Below are 18,786 nucleotides of genomic sequence, written 5' to 3' on the forward strand. Positions count from 1 at the left end.
GAGACTTTGGAGACAGGAGTTTGCTAGAGAGGGGAGCTGGAAAAGTGGCAGCAGGAGAGAAGAAGAGGTGATCTCCACAGAAGAGAAGAAAGTGGTGAGATTTAAAGGTGAGAGAAAAAAAGGAAAGAGGGAGGAAGTAAAACCAGGAGTAGATTATAAATCAGTACCTGTAACAGAGGCAAAGAGGGAGGAAAAAAAACCAGGAGTGGCTTGTAAGTCAGTACCAGCAACCGAGGAAAAGAGGCAGGAGGTTAAACTAGGAGGGGTTGAAAGTCAGTAGTAGAAACTAAAGATAGGAGGGTGGGAGCAAAACCAAGACTGGAGTTAAAGGTGGAAGTAGGAACAATATAAAAGGAGGAAGTAAAACTAGGAGTGTATTGGCAGGAAGGGACAAGAGAAGGTGGACAGAGGGAGGATATAAAACCTGGAGTGGAGTTGAAAGATGGAGTATTATTAGAAGGCTGGAGGGAGGAAGTAATACCCGGAGTGGAGTGGAAAGATGGAGTATTATTAGAAGGCTGGCGGCAGGAAGTAATACCCGGAGTGGAGTGGAAAGATGGAGTATTATTAGAAGGCTGGAGGGAGGAAGTAATACCCGGAGTGGAGTGAAAAGATGGAGTATTATTAGAAGGCTGGAGGGAGGAAGTAATACCCGGAGTGGAGTGGAAAGATGGAGTATTATTAGAAGGCTGGCGGGAGGAAGTAATACCCGGAGTGGAGTGGAAGGGGATGACAGAAGGCCAAGGTAAGGGCACGTTGATAGATCAGCAGGAGAAGGAGTAGGGGAAAGTGAGGAGACTGAGGATGATACATCTTCAGATGAGCAGAGTAGAAAGATTGTCCAGGGGTGATGAGTACTGGAAGAAAAAGAAGAAAGCCATAGAGAAAGGAGATTGTGAGTTTATTAAGATATTGAAAAAAGAGGCAAGGCGCCATAAGCAGGCTAGTCCTCTAGAAGCAGGAGGTTCCAGGGGGGAAAGCAGGCCCTAGGCAGGTCTAACAGGGTTGGTGTAAAGTTCTAACAGGGCTCAGGGAGCATACTGGTAGATCAGAGAGGTGGGGAAAAGAACAAAAGTCAGGACGGAAGGCTAGTACGGATTGGTCGTTTTGCCTCTCTCCGTGCTGACCCCAATGCGATCTCTGAGAAACCCCCGTAGGCCCTGCAGAACATCACTGATTGGTTTAGTCTTGGGGTACGGGATCCCAGAAAGCCCACAACTAGGCTCAGATCAGCAGAAGGAGGGTTTGCAGCATATTGGACGGGGGAGTGAGTTAACTCCTCTGAGAATTTAGAACAGTAGCTGAGGCTTCAAAGCTTGCACTCTCATCCTGACACCGGGAAAGCTGTTGCGAGAGACACTGGAGGCAGGAGGCAATGTTATATTTTTATTTCGTTGGGAACAAGCCCGTTTAGATTTAAGTTGGCCCACCCCTGTGCACAGTCCCTGATAAAATTGTTTAACTATTTGTATTTATTTGTATTTATTGTGTTTATATAGCGCTTTAATCCAAAGCGCTTTACATTTTAACAACAGGATACATATAACATTATAACAGTAGAAGCAATTTACATCATGAATCAAACCAACAAAACAGTAAGTAGAGAAATTAAACTGTGAGGGAAGAGGGAAGGGTGAGGAAGGGAAGGAGGAGGGAAACAGAAGGGGTATAAGGGTGAGAATGTGGGAGGGGAAGGGAAGGTGGAGGATCATAGGCTGGATTTGAGGGAAGGAGAGAGAATGAGAGGAGGGGAAGGTTTCATGGCGGGGAAAGAGAAGGAGAGATTTTAGGGAAGTGCGGAAGGAGGAAAAGGTAGGTATAGAGTGGATTGAGAGAGGTAAGGAGTTCCAGTGCAGAGGGGCTGGGAGCTGAAAGGAGCAGAAACGGGAGGAGGCACACGGGGAAGGAGGGAGAGTGAGAAGGAAGTGGTCAGCTGGACGAAAGGGAGCGGGAATGAGTGTAGAAAGGGTTTATAGTAATAAAACCGAAAACAAAAATCCCGAATACAATAATCTCGAATCCAAAATCTCGAAAAAAAAAAAGTCGAATTTTTTTTTAATGACGTTTTTTGTTCGAAATGGGGGGGTTCCCCCCCAACCCCCCTTTTTTCTATTTTTTTTTTATTTTAACCCATTTTTTTTACTTACCTGACCCCAAAAAAGCATATAATTAAATAAATAAAAAATTCGACTTTTTTTTTTTCGGGATTTTGGATTCGAGATTATTGTATTTCGAGATTTTTTTTTCGGTCTTTTGACCGACCACCTGTAGAAAGAGAGGAGAGAGGAGAGAGGAGAGATAAGGGGAAGCAAGGCCATGGAGAGATTTAAAGACTAGACAGAGGAAATGAAATTTAAGTTGGGAGTGAAAGGGAAGCCAGCCAAGGAAGGAAAGCGAAGAAGAAATGGAGTCATGGGCGGCAAGGAGCCAGAGGGTACGGACGGCAGAATGGTAGATAGATTTGAGGGGAACGAGGTGACAGGCAGGTAGTCCAAAGAGTAAAGAGGAGCAGTGGAAGAGGCGAGAGAATATAAGGGAGGAGATTAAAAGTTTAGTAGCATGGAAGGTGAGAGAGGAGCAGACTTTGCTAATATTGAAGAAGTGGTAGCGACAGGCGTGAGAGGTAGGAGAAATATGGTGGGAAAATGAGAGGGAGGAGTCATCTACTAATGCAACTGGTCTTGGTGTAATTCTTGGTTCCAAATGTCCAGTTTGTGACACAACATAAGTGTAGTAAGAACTACACTAAAAGTAATGCTCAAGAAAGGTTTTATAAAAAAGGTAAAGGAAAGTAATCTTTTGGCAAGAATAGGGGCAAAGTACACTGGGCGTCTGTCTTTAATAGGAAGCAGTGTCTTTGCTTTATACCTTCACAAAGCAATGGATTATTGATCAATCTCTCCGAATAATGAATTTGCGCTGGATACTAAGAACAATATATTTAAAATGACTTTACAATGTAAGGTTTAAAAATCACGGCTTTATCCTGAAATGTTTATCTAAGCCTTTTTTTTTATTAGAAAACAATATCTTTTACCGGTCTTGGCCGTTACATGTTCCGGTCCTTGCCAATACAAAGGCACATGACAAATGTTTCGGCCCTCAGACATTTGAAGGCTAATCATTACAATTATCAAATACATTGTGAATTTATATGAAACCATATGTTTTCATGTTAAATCAGCATACAAATGGAATCAGAAAAAACATTAATGGTAAGAAAAATAATGTTTGTGCCAACCCAAAAAAGAAAGACAAAGTGGGGGAGGGATAGGGGGGGCTAGAAAAATGAAAAGCATCAGTTTCATGTAAATCATATTGTGTTTGCTCATATTCAAGCCATCCAACTAATGAAAGGTTCTATGGGCCTCATTACACGGAACTCGGTAAGGGTTTACCCGTACCGGTAAGGGCAACGGTACCGGTAAACCCTTACCTCCTTACTACGAGGTCCCTTTGCCGGACCCGACCTCAACGGCTGTTTTTAGCAGCCGTTAAGGATCGGGCCCGCAAAGGGACCTTGGTGCTAATTACGGTACCGCAATTTGCGGTACCGTAATTAGCTCCTTCCCCATTCCCATTGAGCCCTATGGGGGCAAAAATGGGAATGGGGAAGTGCCTTGGTGAATGGGGAATTACCGCCCCCGCTCACCTTGGAGTAGGGAGGTAATTCTGCCATCCACCAAGGCGGTCACGGTAAAATACCAGCGGCAACCATGGCGCTATTAGCGCCATGGTTACCGCATACCGTGTAATGAGGCCCTATATCTTACCTAATTGTGTAAATCAATTATTATCATCAAATACGTTATTTTGTTCAGTGTCTCAGGTATCAGTGAAACTGTTCTACAAATAGGCATTACAAGAGCATAAATATGCTTATTGTATAGGGTTTAAAATTAAGATATTATTTGACAATTATTGAAATTGGATTGTGTCTTCCCCAGTTGACTAACCTTTGGTTTCTCGTGTTGTGTTTCCTTCTATTTCTTGTCTTGATACATTCATGTATTTTTCTAACTACTATTGGATTGCTTAATTATTTTGGCACTGGAGATCCCTTTAAAAACATGTAACATACCAGGTTGTCTTAATACAAATACTATACCATCTGAGTTAAAATATACATTAATTTCTGGTGGTTTGCATCTTGGTAACTTGTCATTTCTCTTGGAATAATGTGAGTAGTGAATACGCTCACTCAGCGATGTCCCACATGTTATCGCATCCACCATTTTGTTTTAATTATTATGTAGTTTTGCTGATGTCATAGCATTGTGTGACGTTGTTACGTGATGCATAAGCACGTACAATTGCATGTTTCTCGACAAATCATTTGGAACTCAAATTTGTAATTGTCATCTTAATCTAGAACAAGTGTATTGCAGGAAACTGTTTTTATGTGATGTACATTTGTATATGTCATATCCTCCATAGCAAGTATCCATGTGTGGATACTAATGGCCACATTCATATACCTTGGTAATGGTTTAGTGATATTAGTCAAAGGCATCCATTCTATCCAAGTCTTTCGGTTGGAATGTTCACGGGTGCCTCTTTCATGGGACAGTTCTTCTCATTTGAATATTCTTTTCACGTTCTCATTCTATGAATGACGCATGGATGTTGTATCAATATATTGTACATGCCATTGGAATTCCTTTAGCATTCTCCCAAAATTGGAAACTAATGTCTAAATGTGGGATCCATATTCACTAATCTTTTTGAATCGTTAGTATATATTAGAGGCTTATGCTGATTAATAGTTACAAAGTCTGTAATAAGTCTAATAAATGTCACTGTTCGTTATTTGAGACTTTTTGTATTTAGATATTATAATCAATCATGAAATCTCCAAACTTAGCCCCATCTTCCTATCCCTCCTTAACGACTCCATCAGCACCGGAAGAGTCCCAGGCTCAGTTGAAATCTGCATGTATCAGACCTTTAATCAAAAGCAGATCCATATGAACCAGCCAGCTATCGCTTCAATCTCTAATAAGTCTTTCTTCTGGAAACCTCTGAAAAATGTTACATATATCGACAACTCTGGGACTTTATCAAAACAAACCAGCTCGTCAATAAAGCAGAGCATGTTTCTAGACCTTCTAGGAGCACAGAATAATCTCTGTGCACCATCTGGGATACACATAAACACAATGCAGATGAAAACTCAGAGAGTGCACTCATACTGCTAGACATCTGAGCTGCTTTGGACACCATCCATCACGATATCCTTCTAAAAAGTCTGGAAGATATTGAGATTAAAGAATCAGCTCTACACTGGATCACCTCCTTCCTCACCGGTAGAATGGAAACCACACTCCTGGGCCACTTCTGTTCCCACCATCACCCACTTACCTGTAGAGTACCCCAAGGATCCACACTCTCACCTCTACTTTTCAACATCTACATAACACCCCTACTAGACATCATCAATAAATCTGGCATCTCCTGCTACAACTACGCGGATGACAAACTAATAATCTACACATCACCAAACGTCCTAGACAATAAAAACTGCCATGCAGAGGTGAACACATGGATGACAGCAAACAGACTAAAACTCAATCCTAGCAAAACAGAGGCGATGCGTTGTAATCCTTCAGGTTCTAACTCCACCCCATCTTGTGGCCTGACGAGATGTGGCCTTGCCCAAAGTAAGTAGTAAGAAATCTTGGTACGATAATGGACAACACACTCCCTCTTGATCCACAGATCAAAGCCATCATAGAAGCTGTTTCTCCCAGATGCGCATGCTACGCCGCCTCTTAGCTTGCTGAACCCACAGAGCCATGGCCATAATTTCTCTAATACTATGGAAACTAGACTATGCAAACAGCCTCTATCTCGGACTCCCACATTACCTAATGAGGAAACTTCAGAGTTCAAAATGCAGCGGCAAGACTACTTCTCAGAGTGAAGTGATTTTAACATATCACGCAAGCATTGTATATTCTCCACAGGCTACCCATCATAAAAGGGTTCATTTCAAAACCTTGTGCATCGCCCATCGTTCATACCATGGAGGGAGACTTCCTCCTTCAGAAGTAAGTTTCAACACAATACACCTTTCAGAACACATAGGTCCAGCAATGCTGCACTAGTACTAGTCCCCAACTTCAACAAGAAACGGTAAGGAGGATCCACTTTTTCAGTTCTGGCCACGAAACTGTGGAACAACCTACCCAAAACTCACTGCCTGAAGGAGAACCAACTGATTTTCAGGAAACAGCTCAAGACTTGGATTTTCAACCAAACACTTTGAAAAGGAAAATAATAGCAACTGATTAAAAACTGTGCACCAGAAACCTGGGCTAATTCACAACAAGCATTTTTCGAAACTCTTGGCACTACCATCTGTGGGAACCAAGCTGACTCATGGAACCTCTCCTGGGTGGCACTGGGCCGCACCTTTAATATCAATGAAATCTACCACCAAGTGCCAGGAACTGACAACACCCTCACCCCCAATCTCCAACCCCTCATCCCTCGACTAACTCTGCACTACTAAAATCTTGCATGCTTACACCTCCCACACTCCTACAGGCGACCTCTTAGGTCTAGTGTTCTGAACAGATTCAGACCCGATCCATCTTCTGTCAACAACCATTGTGTTAATTTTTTAACTTCATGATCAGGAAGCATCGAATACGACTAACTTGCCCGGTTGGTACCGACCACAAACAACATAGAGAATTTTACATCAACACACAGGTAATGTGTACTTCTGACCTGCATCCATCAACACCAAAGGTTACTGCATCTGCCTTTCCGCTATCCGACAAACACATCCTGTCCTCCTTTCTTACAGAGCCAGGTGTAGCGAGGCCAACATTATTGGCAGAAGGGTGCTTTATAAAACCACTTTACATTACATTATAATAAACCACACGTGTGTGTGTATGCAATTATACAATACATTATCACATAATGGAGTTAATCTGTAATATTGAGACTGGTTATGCTTATAATATCATTTAAAAAAATAATTTTGTGTTCAGAATTAAGTTCATGTTGCACTGTTCTTAATTTACAAATAATCAGTGCCTCTGTTTGTCTCAATTTCTGCTCTCAATTTGCTATTCCGGCATCTGCTTTCACGAGTTTTAGTCCAACAAATCTGATGGCGTCTTTATTGTATAGTTGATTAATACAATCTATACAATGTGCGGACAATGGTAATTTTGGATCATGTGCTCCCACCATGCTTAAATGCTCTCTGATCCTAATTCGTAATTCTCGATTGGTGCTTCCTATATGCACTCTTTTACACAGGCTTTGGATGGCATATACAATATATTTTGTTCTCATGGATTGTGTCCTCCCGCGTATTCTTCATCTTTGACACTTGTTGTCCAGCTTCAGCTGCTTCAGAATTTATTTTTTGTCAGAGGGCACTGTGCATTGATGGCGTTGAGTCAATGTCCTTCGAAGGCCTCCGTGAGAATGATGTCATCAAAGGCATATATAGCACGCGCAGAGCCCATTGACTTCAGTTCCGTTTTTCCGCAATAGTGATAGCTTCGAGCTAAATTCGGCACGCCTCACATCCTGTCACGTCTTTGTTACAATTATCTATCGATAATGTCTTCATCATCGAAATTGACATCCAGTTTCAAAAAGTGTCGGGATTTCGGGTCAAAAATGTCACTCACTGATCCTCACCGTATATGTTTGTGGTGCCTTGGAGCGGACCACAACACCTCCGAATGTTCGAAGTGCAAGTCCATGACTGGAAAAGCCTTGAGGGAACCGAAGGGGAAGCTGAAGGTAGGCAAAATCCCTAAGAAGTCTCCTACCCAATCCGTGAAAACTTTCAATTGATGAGTCAAGAGGTGACTCTCCTCGGAGGAAGAAGGCTAAGCGGTCCGAGTCGATGAGTGGCTCACACCACTCTTCTTCATCCTCAAAGGAATTGAAGAGAAGGCACCGTAGGTTGCCTTTGTCGACTTCGCCGTCGGACGCTTCCCCTGATAGAGTTGCTTGCCCAACTAAGAAGTCCACTCCACCCAAGTGTGTAGCCTCCAGGGCTGAAATGCTGAATACTTTTGAAAAACAAAAAAGCCATGCTCCTAATGAGCCTTCGAAAGAAACCGGAAAGGAAAGGTCGTGTCCTAAATCCTGCGCACCCTCGATCCCAGGAAAAAGGCCTGATCTGCATTGTGAGCCTTCGAGGACTCCATCCGATATTACATCGAAGAATCATATGAGACATAAGGAAAAGTCGAGGTCGTCAATGCCATCGACACATTCGACGCCGGCGGCGCCTTCGACGCCCACCAATCCCTCGACGTTGACATCGTCACTGAAGCCTTCGACGCCAGCTGCGCCTTTTTTGCCAGCTGTGCCGTCAGTGCAGAGCACCCCTTCTAAATTGGTGCCGATAAAGAAGGCATTGACGACTTCTATGACTTTGAAGCTAATTATACCAAAACCAGACAAAATATATGCTCTACTACCTAAATCTCTTGAAATCTCTTACTTCGATTTTTGAAGAAGAGGGGCGGTCTGATGATGATGAAACCCCATTTGGTTTATAGTATGGTACACCCAATGTGTCATAGAGTTTTATTTTTGAAGAATCCAGAATGAAGGACCTTTATGACAACTTTCAAATGGCAAGTTGGGTAGATACCTCACCCGAACTTGAATTTGGGAAACCAGAGGCTGGGGAGCATGCAGATGCATCCTACAGGCAGCTCATGTCAAAGGAGGTTGTTAAGACGGATTAATGAACTCTGGCCTGGTGGGGGTGATGTTCAGAAGGCCAGCCTAGTTTCTTGGAACAGGGTAACCTCTGGACAAGCCAGACCAATTAAGGTAGCTATGGCAGGCGGTCAAGACTAAGTCTCAGGAGGGGTGAGGGTGACTGTAAGACCTCAATGAGCACACAGAGCAAGGACACTTACAAATTACTCCCAGACAGGTGTATATATCAAAAATATAAGCACATTTATTACAAGGCCTTTGCAACTCAACACACAGTAAAAGAATCACAGCAATCCTACTAAACCAACACAACACAATCAATACAAGATATATACCAGACAATTGGGGTCTAAAGGGTTAAAGGCACGAAATATATTCACAACATAGAGGGGAAGGAAATAGACCGTGCCGATAGTCTTTAGTCCCCTTCGACATCAAACACACATCTAACTAAGAGGCAGTCCAAACCCTAAGAAGAGAGGAGCCTTATGCTCAATGGTACATATAGTGCAGGTGCACAAGGTTGTTCCAACGGGCAAAACGGGGTCTCTTCAGGGGTCTCTAGCAGCTCAGGAAGGTGGGTGAGGCGATGAAGAATAGATTCCCACTATTCAAGGAGGGCCTCCACTTGAAGGCAGAGGTGATTCCAAGGTTCGGGAATAGGTAGCTATTTTTCACTAGCAGTGGAAATGAGAGGGACCCCCAGGGTCCACTCATGCGTAAAAACAGATGGAGGTGCTAGGGGCCACCGGTTAAGGTTAGGGTTACTCACCGGCCCCAGGTGCACTCTGGACCAAACTTCGCCAGTTGGGTCCACTGCGGCTGCAGGTTGAAATGCCACCAAAAGGACATCTCTACGGCTTTCAGTTCCGGCAATACAACAATGATTCCCAAACGGGACAGTGGCGATTTCTCCTCTCCTGGTGGATGGATTAGGCCGGTTTCACTGCAGCAGGCTTCAGGGGCAAGAGGGTCACAAATGCAGTGCACCTGCAAAGATTGTTGCTGCGGCTGGGCAACACGGTAACTGCGTTTACTCCGGTCCTTGTGCACTCGTCTCACTTCAGACATGGGAATGCCAAGTGTTCGAAATTCGGTGTGAGGGTGCCGGGGACACAGAGCTAGCAGTTTACCAAGTTTTGAGGGCCTCCTCGAAACAACGACAGAGACAGAGCAAAGGTCCTGCGGAAGCTGGTCAGCCCACTGGTTGGCCCAGGGACACGTCTGAGAAGGCTTACTTACAGGTTTTGTTGAAGGTGCTGAGAATAGTTGGTCACACTATTCGAATGGATCGAAGCGTCTTCGCAGACCTTCTAGAACGAACAGATGTAGAAGGGTCCCACAGGACGACAGCAGACTCAGGGTGCCAAACCTTCCAGCGGTTCCTCAACTCGGCTTCTTAGTTTCAGGATACTTGGATCCTATCCTTTGTTCAGTGAGAACTCCAGAGATTGGCATGGAATGGGTGTTTACGGCCTCCTCTTATCCAAAGTTCCCTTCGCGCCGAAATGGAGAGGACCCAATGGGAGATCTTCTCACAACCACACACTGCATACGTGGACCAATGACGGACCAGGGTGGTCCCAGGCATTCACAGCACTCCAGACTCTCTGCCACCCTAGGCTGTGTATTGGGGACAGACACCCCAGCCCACATCCTGGAGGCACACACACAAGGCATACAGAAGCCTGCGAAAGCTTGGTGTTTTGTGGAAAACTGCATGACCAAATAAGGACTGACCCGGGTCAACTCGACCTAGGGAAGGCAAAGGGGCAAGATGGCCAAAGGACAGGACAAAGAACCCTGTGGCAGGGCCATTTTGGAGCCAGGCCACCTATTCATGCCAATCGCTGTAAGCACAGTGAAAATGGCATGAAAGGGTTAAATTACATGAAAAGATAACCTGCCACCAGCCCTGTCCATGACACATCGACACCTCTCCCAAAAAGTCCTACGAGAGTATCCGAGGGTCTTTTGAAATGACTATGAGACCCAAGTGCACTGTACTGTAAGGTACTTTGTGCACTTGTTACATGTTGCAGAAAAGTTGCAACATTGGAAAAGGACTAAGGAAAACAAAGTCTCTATCTAGCTATTATGTGAAGACTGGACGTCGCTGGTGTACTCTCCCGTGACCCCTCCTCACCTCTTTCGTCCGAAGACTTGGTCTGGAGCTCTCTTCTTCAGTTCCTCTCTTCTTGACGTTTAGGAGTCTTGTTCTTCTTCTCGCGCAAGTAAGGACGGGCTCTTCCGTGGGCCACTGTCATGCCTGCGCCATGGGCACATCCATTTATGCTCCATTTGGACTTTGCTGCTTAATGATTATTGTAAACTAACTACGCATACCATAATGCACCTGGCCGCAAGCATTGTTTCCTGGCCGTTCCTATTGGTTTTCTATGGAACTACACCCCCCAGAAGCCTTAGAGTCTGTTCCTGCTTCCACCAGCCCAGGAACAGAAAGCGAGGTGGCCGATTGCCTGCAGGTGTGATTCGCCAGGTGAAACCAATTAGCCTGCCTCTGTGCTGGGCTAGGCAGTATAAAGGCTGCTGCCTGCAGTGGCTCAGCCTCTTGCATCTGAGAGTCCTCCCTCCACCTTTCGCTCCTGACTTCGGTTCCTTGTATGCTGTTAATCATCACTCCTGCTTGGACCCTGCCTTGCAGCTTGCTACACCCTGCTGCCTACAGCCCTAGCCTTTTGGGCTCCCTGCCTTGTTGCTTGCTACACCCTGCTGCCTACAGCCCTAGCCTTTTGGGCTCCCTGCCTTGTTGCTTGCTACACCCTGCTGCCTACAGCCCTAGCCTTTTGGGCTCCCTGCCTTGTTGCTTGCTACACCCTGCTGCCTACAGCCCTAGCCTTTTGGGCTCCCTGCCTTGTTGCTCGCTACACCCTGCTGCCTACAGCCCTAGCCTTTTGGGCTCCCTGCCTTGTTGCTTGCTTCACCCTGCTGCCTCCAGCCATAGCCTTTCAGGCTCCCTTCTTCACAGTCTTGCCCTGCCGGGCTCTCCACATTACAGCGGATCTCGCTCTGCTGTCTTCCAGCCTCTGCCCTTGCCCTGCGGGCTCTCCACATTACAGCGGATCTCGCTCTGCTGCCTTCCAGCCTCCGCCCTTGCCCTGCGGGCTCTCCACATTACAGCGGATAACGCTCTGCTGCCTTCCAGCCTCCGCCCTTGCCCTGCGGGCTCTCCACATTGTAGCGGATCTCGCTCTGCTGCCTTCCAGCCTCCGCCCTTGACCTGCGGGCCCTCCACATTGCAGCTGATCTAGCTCTGCTGCTTTCCAGCCTTAGCCCTTGTCCTCTGGGCTCCCTGCTCTGCAGCCTGCCACACTCCGGCTGCCTTAGCCCTTATCCTCTGGGCTTCCTACTCTACAGCCTGCCTCACTCCGGCTGCCTTAGCCCTTGTCCTCTGGGCTCCCTGCTCTACAGCCTGCCTCACTCCGGCTGCCTTAGCCCTTGTCCTCTGGGCTCCCTGCTCTACAGCCTGCCTCACTCCGGCTGCCTTAGCCCTTGTCCTCTGGGCTCCCTGCTCTACAGCCTACCTCTTTGCGGCTGCCCTAAACCCTTTTCCTCTGGCTTTCTTCCCTACCATCCTACTCCTGTAGGTTTACTCACTGCTTTCCTGCTCCTCTGAGCTCTCTACCTTGTACCTTACTGTCCTCTGCTATCCTATCCTGTTATTCGACTTTCCCTTCTATTCCTTCTGCTAGTTTGCTATCACCTCCTTTCCTGGATTTGTCTGTTGTAACATCTCTTGTACCGTTTGTCGACCCTTTGTTCCAGAGCTTGTCTGTTGGTTCCCCATCAGTCAACCTCTGCCCCTTCCTTTGTCTTGTTTCTACATTACAGACACCCATAGCTGCTGTTCCAAGTCATGAGCAAACAGCGTGGGCCTCTGTTATAGCAAACTGTGCAGAAGGCTAGAGTATTTCCAAGGTTCGTGGAATACTCTTTTCCTATTCTGCATACACCCCAAGAGGGTATCCATTCTGTACCTTTTCCCTTGCTACTCTTTCCTACTCTTCGTTCTATTTCCGTTCTGCTGTGTGTGTACTTGTCTGTCCACTTATTTTCAGCACCCAAACTCTTCTGGGTGTCCTGTGCCACTCTTAATAGAGTGCCATCCGTGACAGCCACCTTGGCAGGATATGGACCCCTGACCTAAGGGAACCCCAGAGAGCCTGCCTCCAGAACAGGGAAAAAGCACTTAGCACCACACCAAAAAACCCTGTGATTGTATGTCCCTGGAATTGTACTATAACCTTGGTACTACAGTAAATACAGAGTACTGAAGTCGCCAGATCCAAACGGATTGGAGATTAGGCACTGGAGACAGATTGCAACGAGATGTTGAAATCCACGGTCAGAAGAAGTACTGACTAAAGAATGGTCTTGAATGTAGATATAAGGAAAGTAAATGCCAGCACGGCTACAGAGCGTGCAGAAGCACCAGGGAAACAACCGGCTCAGACACGGACAAGGAAGAGAACTCCTTCCATATAGTATAAGCGAAGAGAATAGTGGAAGAGCCGTTGAAGGTAAGGCAAAAGGGCGTACCTGAAGGACGGGTACCAGACGAGAAGAGACCTCGTGTGAAACCGAAACCATGGAGAGCAACAAGTGGCGGAGGAAAGCGTAAGGAAATGATGAAAGCCAAGGAAGGCAAAGCCAGACAGAAAGCGATGAGGGAAACTACTGAGGAAAAACACAAGCACTCAAGAGTGGGGAGAAACAGCTAGGAGCCGCAGTGGGCACCAAGAAGAACGATACTACGTGACGAGCCGAGGCTGCATCGTGTAGTTATAGCAACCCTTCTATGCGGTGGCCCTGTTGGGAGAGGACTAGACCACATGTAGTCTTCCCCGGAACACCGTCTCCAAGACCTGCTGTAAGACTGTTGATACAGTGCATCCTCCAAGAAAGCCAGAAGTTCCAGGGCTGCTACATGACAGTATGCCCCCGCCCACTCTGGGCACCTACAGGTTTGCTTTAATGACTTCGTAGGAACTTTTTCAAAAGCAAAGGAGCATGGAAATGGCTCTTAGGTTCCCAGGTACGTTCCGACTCTGAATAACCCTTCCAGTATACCAAATACTGTAGCATACCCCTTCTGTACCTCAAGTCCACTATGTATGAGACTTCATACTCTTCTGGTTCTCAGTCCTTGAGGATTTTAGGTTGTATTCTCTTTCTCTGGAAAGGGTCTGGGTAAGGTCCAATGTATCTAGGTGCAAACTTTCATAGGTGTACCCATCTGGGAAGGTATTTGGTTGCTTACCACACCTTAGATCCTGGAGTCCAGTCTGGGTTGGCCCGTCTCTGGTGGTCCGCTCCATCTTTATATCCTTTTCTGCTCATTTCAAGAGATCCTTTCACATCCCTATGTGTATTCTTCAGAGTGTCCGAGAGACTGTCTACCGTGGGTGAATTGGACGCAACATATCCACTCCAAGGCAAATGTCTAGGTACACTGAAAAGGGGTCATCCTGATTGCGGTATGATGCGAGGTATTATAAGAGAATTCAGCCAAAGGTAACAAAGATGACCAGTTGTCCTGCTCTTGATTGCAAAAGCATCTTAGATATTGTTCCAGAGTGGCGTTCAATCGCTCTGTTTGGCCGTTACTCTGAGGGTGGAATCCAGAGGAGAGCGCTCTCTGTATGCCTGGTTGAGAACAAAGGACCGCCCAGAATTTGGAGGTGAACTGTGATCCACGATCCGAAAGTATGATTCTAGGAAGCCCATGTAGTCGAACAATGTCTCTGAGAAAGACAGAGGCCAAATCTGGTGCAGAGGGCAGGCCTGTGAGAGCCAAGAAGTGTGCCAGTTTACTGAAAGAGTCAACTGTAACCATAATGGCACTACAACCTTCCGACACTGGGAGATCCACAATAAAGTCCATGGAGACGTGTTCCCATGGCTGTGTGGGTAAGGAAGGTTGTTGTAACAGTCCGAAAGGCTTGCCAGACATAGTCTTATTCGTGGCACATACTGGGCAGGCAGATACATAAGACTGCACATCTTTACAAAGAGTTGGTCACCAAAACAGTCTCTTTACCAAGTCTAACGTCTTCTTCAGCCCTTTATGTCCTGCCAGGGGTACGTCATGGCACCAAGCTAACACTTGAGCATTCAGTTCGGGAGTCGGTATGTATCACAACATGTCGTGATATAACAGACCGTCTTTAGGCAGGAGGACTGTGTTACTTCTGTCTTCCAGTCGAAGTCCATCTTGGATCGCCTTGAGGAATCCTGTAACCGAGGAGATGAATTTCTTGTCCGATAAGATAAGCTCCTTCCCCTGGAGGGAGTTTAAATCCATCTCCCAACTTCTGGAAAGGGCTTCTGCCAACGTGTTCTGGGTTCCCGGTAGGTATGTGAGTAAGAAATCATACAGTGAGAAGTAATATGCCCAGCGTGCATGATGCAAATTGGAGCATTCCATTTGTTGTAGTACCTTAAGATTACGATGATCAGTCCTTACTATAAAGGGTTGTAAGGACCCCTGCAGAAGATGCCTCAATTCTTCACAGGCCAGTTTGATGACCAACAGTTCTTTCTCTAGAACAGAATAATTTATTTCACTGATGGTAACTGTCCTGGAAAAATAGGCTACTGGGTGTTCATGTTCATCAACCGACCTTTGAAGTAGCACAGCCCCTATCGCGCCATTAGATGCATCGGTTTCCAGTATAAACTGACGGGTTTGGTCCAGTTGTATAAGGACTGGGGCGGTCATAAATAGCTACTTCAATTGTTGGAAAGCCTGGACTGCCTTGGAATCCTTTTGAAACTTAACTCCCTTCTTTAATAATGCTGTGAGGGGGAGTACCATGTCTGAGAAATGGGGAATAAAGCGGCAATAAAAATTTGCCAGACCCAAAAATCTCTGGATGTCTTTCACATTCTTGGGATCTGGCCATCTCAATATCACTTCCACCTTATTCTAGTCCATCCTAATCCCTTCCTTAGATAGAACACACCCCAAGTATGACACAGACTCCACACTGAACTGGCATTTCTCTGGTTTAACAAGGAGCTGATTCTCTTGAAGACGCTTGAGAACCTCCTTTACATGGGTGCTATGTTCTGAATGGTTGGTCGAAAATATTAAGATGTCGTCAGGTATACCACCACCGATAGAAACAAGAGGTCAGCAAACAGCTTGTCGATAAACCTCTGAAATACGGCTGGAGCATTCACCAGACCAAAGGGCATCACCCTGTACTCAAATAACCCAAAGGGAGTATGGAAGGCGGTCTTCCATTCATCACCTTCCGGCACCCTGAGGAGGTGGTACGCTCACCAAAGATCCAGCTTTGTGTAAATGGTGGAACCCTGGACAGCTTCCAGAATGTCTCTGATAAGGGGCATAGGATAACGGTCCCTCAAAGTGATTCAATTGAGTCCACAATAGTCCATACAGGGCCATAATTCAGAAGTCAATTTTTTAGGGATAAAGAACAAAGAAGCTCCAGCAGACGGTTTGGACTCCTGAAATAAACCATTTTGCAGATTTGCATCCAAGTACTCCTTAAGATCCTTTCTTTCCGGAAGGGAAAGAGGAAACATCCGACCAAAAGGGACAAAGGCCCCTTCCTGTAGTTCCAGGGGGCAGTCCTCAGGTTTATTAGGGGGTAAAAGCCTGGGTATCTGGTCTTCAAAGACTTCCGAGTATTGTTGGTATTGTGCCAGAATACTCGACACCACTAAAGTCAAAAGGTCGACTTCATGCCCCATCTGCTCTTCTGTAGACCACTGCTGAAGACAATGCCCTTGGCAAAAGTCAGATTCAAAACTCAGAGTGTTCTGAGACCAATCAATATGAGAGTTATGTTTCCTCAACCAAGGAATTCCCAGTATAACTGGGAAGTGTGCCGCTCTGATTACATCGAAAGTGATGGTTTCTTGATGTCTTCCCAAATGTACTGACAGGGGTTTGATCTCCATCGCAATGGGTCCTGAAGAAAGGGGTGTGCCATCCACACCTTCCACCAGAATGATCTTGAGTTAATTCTGCACCTCGATGCCCTTTTCTTTTACCCAAGAAATGTCAATGAAATTGCCTGCAGCTCTAGCGTCTTTCCTGGATTTAATTGTAGCTTTACCAGGAACACCATCAACCTGGAGTCTTCCACCTGACTTACTGCTTGGGCATGGTTGCAGGGTCTTCTGCTCGCTCCCCCGGTATCACCCCTGCGTTGACTAGGGGGAAGCGTTTCCCTGTTTCCTTGGAGGTTCCTCTGTTCAGTTGCTCAACACATGCCTAGATGATCCACAATACAGACAGAGTCCTAGGTCTCTTCTTCTCTTTCTTTCCTCAGGAGTTAGGGGCCCTCGTGCCACCCCTATCTGCATGGGCTCTTCCGGAGAACATTCAGACCTTGGAGCGTCTCTAGTAGGAGGTGAGAGGTCTGTCATTGGGGAGTAGGGCTTCTGCCTTTTCCTTTCCTGCGGCCTTTCCACCATCGGATATTTGATCTGTAAAGTCAGGGTTACTAATTCTTGGAACGTAGCTGGACGAGCTACCCTTGCCAACTCATCCTTGAGGTCTTTGTGTAACCCTCTTCTCAATATCGTTTGCTGAGCCATATCAGACCACCCTACATCCGTGGCAAACTTCTGGAATTTAGACAAGTTGGTCTGGACATCAGTATTACCCTGTCGTATGTCTAACATTGCTTCATATGAGGTGAACAATACCTCCAGTTGGTCAAACTGGCTCTGGAACCGCTGTACAAATTGATCAAAGTCCTGTAGAATCAGATCATTGTTCGTTACTTGGGGAGTGGGCCAGGCCAATGCATTTCACACTCGGTTTGAGAGAAGGAAGCCCACTCTGGCCTTATCTGTTGCAAAAGCCTTATGTCGGAATTGAAAATACACACAACAAGAATCCATGAATTCTTTCCAAGTTTTGGCGTTACCATCATATGTACCAAAGGACAGAGGCATGGGAGGCAAATCTCCTCTTTCTTCATTACGTGTTGTGACTTGTTGTCTGAGGGTCACATTCTCAGCCTGGAGATTCTGCATTTGGGCAGTCAGGTTCTGAATGGCTGCTACCAGCTCCTGGTATTGTTCTAATGAGGCCATAGAGGATATTGGGCATAGTATACTGTTGAGGCTGGATGTCGCTTGTGAGAGTTGGTCTGGAGCTCTCTTCTTCGGTTCCTCTCTTCTTGATGTTTAGAAGTCTTGTTCTTCTTCTCGCGCAAGTAAGGAAGCGCTCCTCCGGAGGCCACCTAGGCAGGATATGAATCCCTGACCAAAGGGAACCCCAGAGAGCCCGCCTCCAGAACAGGGAAAAAGCATTTGGCACCAAAAAACCCTGTGATTGTATGTCCTTGGAATGACTTGTACTATAACTTTGGTACTACAGTAAATGCAGAGTACTGAAGTCAGCAGATCCAAACTGATTGGAGATTAGGCACTAGAGACAGATTGCAACGAGATGTTGAAATCCACAGTCAGAAGAAGTACTGACTAAAGAATGGTCTTGAATGTAGATATAAGGAAAAGAAATGCCAGCGTGGCTACAGAGCGTGCAGAGGCACCAGGGAAACAACAGGCTCAGACACGGACAAGGAAGAGAACTCCTTCCGTATGGTCTAAGCGAAGAGAATAGTGGAAGAGCCGGTGAAGGTAAGGCAAAAGGGCATACCTGAGGGACAGGTACCAGACGATAAGAGAACTTGTGTGAAACCGAAACCACGGAGAGCAACAAGTGGCGGAGGAAAGCGTAAGGAAATGATGAAAGCAAAGGAAGACAAAGCCAGACAGGAAGCGATGAGGGAAATTACTGAGGAAAAACACAAGCACTCAAGAGTGAGGAGAAACAGCTAGGAGAGCTGCAGCAGGTACCAGGAAGAACGATACTGTGCAACGGGTGAGGCTGCGTTGCGTAGTTATAGCAACCCTTCTATGCGGCGGGCATGTTGGGAGAGGACTAGAGCGCATGTAGTCTTCCCCGGAACTCCGTCTCCAAGACCTGCTGTAGGACTGTTGATACAGTGCATCCTCCAAGAATGCCATAAGGGCCAGGGCCGCCGCATGACATATTATTAGAGA

The 18,786-nt window shown here is 46.2% G+C and overlaps 1 protein-coding gene across 1 annotated transcript in view; it reads right to left on the reverse strand.

The window, feature by feature from the left end:
- LOC138563357 (pneumococcal serine-rich repeat protein-like) overlaps window positions 1-17,811 on the reverse strand; it is a 186,764-nt gene extending 168,953 nt beyond the window's left edge. Inside the window, exon 1 of the mRNA XM_069642840.1 lies at window positions 17,643-17,811. Within this exon, the coding sequence (XP_069498941.1) occupies window positions 17,643-17,811 (169 nt within the window). The remainder of the gene's footprint in view (window positions 1-17,642) is intronic.
- Window positions 17,812-18,786: the final 975 nt, after the last annotated feature.

This window comes from Ambystoma mexicanum, chromosome 1q (assembly GCF_040938575.1).
Source record: "Ambystoma mexicanum isolate Mex_15411 chromosome 1q, UKY_AmexF1_1, whole genome shotgun sequence".
In the NCBI taxonomy this organism is placed as follows: domain Eukaryota; kingdom Metazoa; phylum Chordata; class Amphibia; order Caudata; family Ambystomatidae; genus Ambystoma; species Ambystoma mexicanum.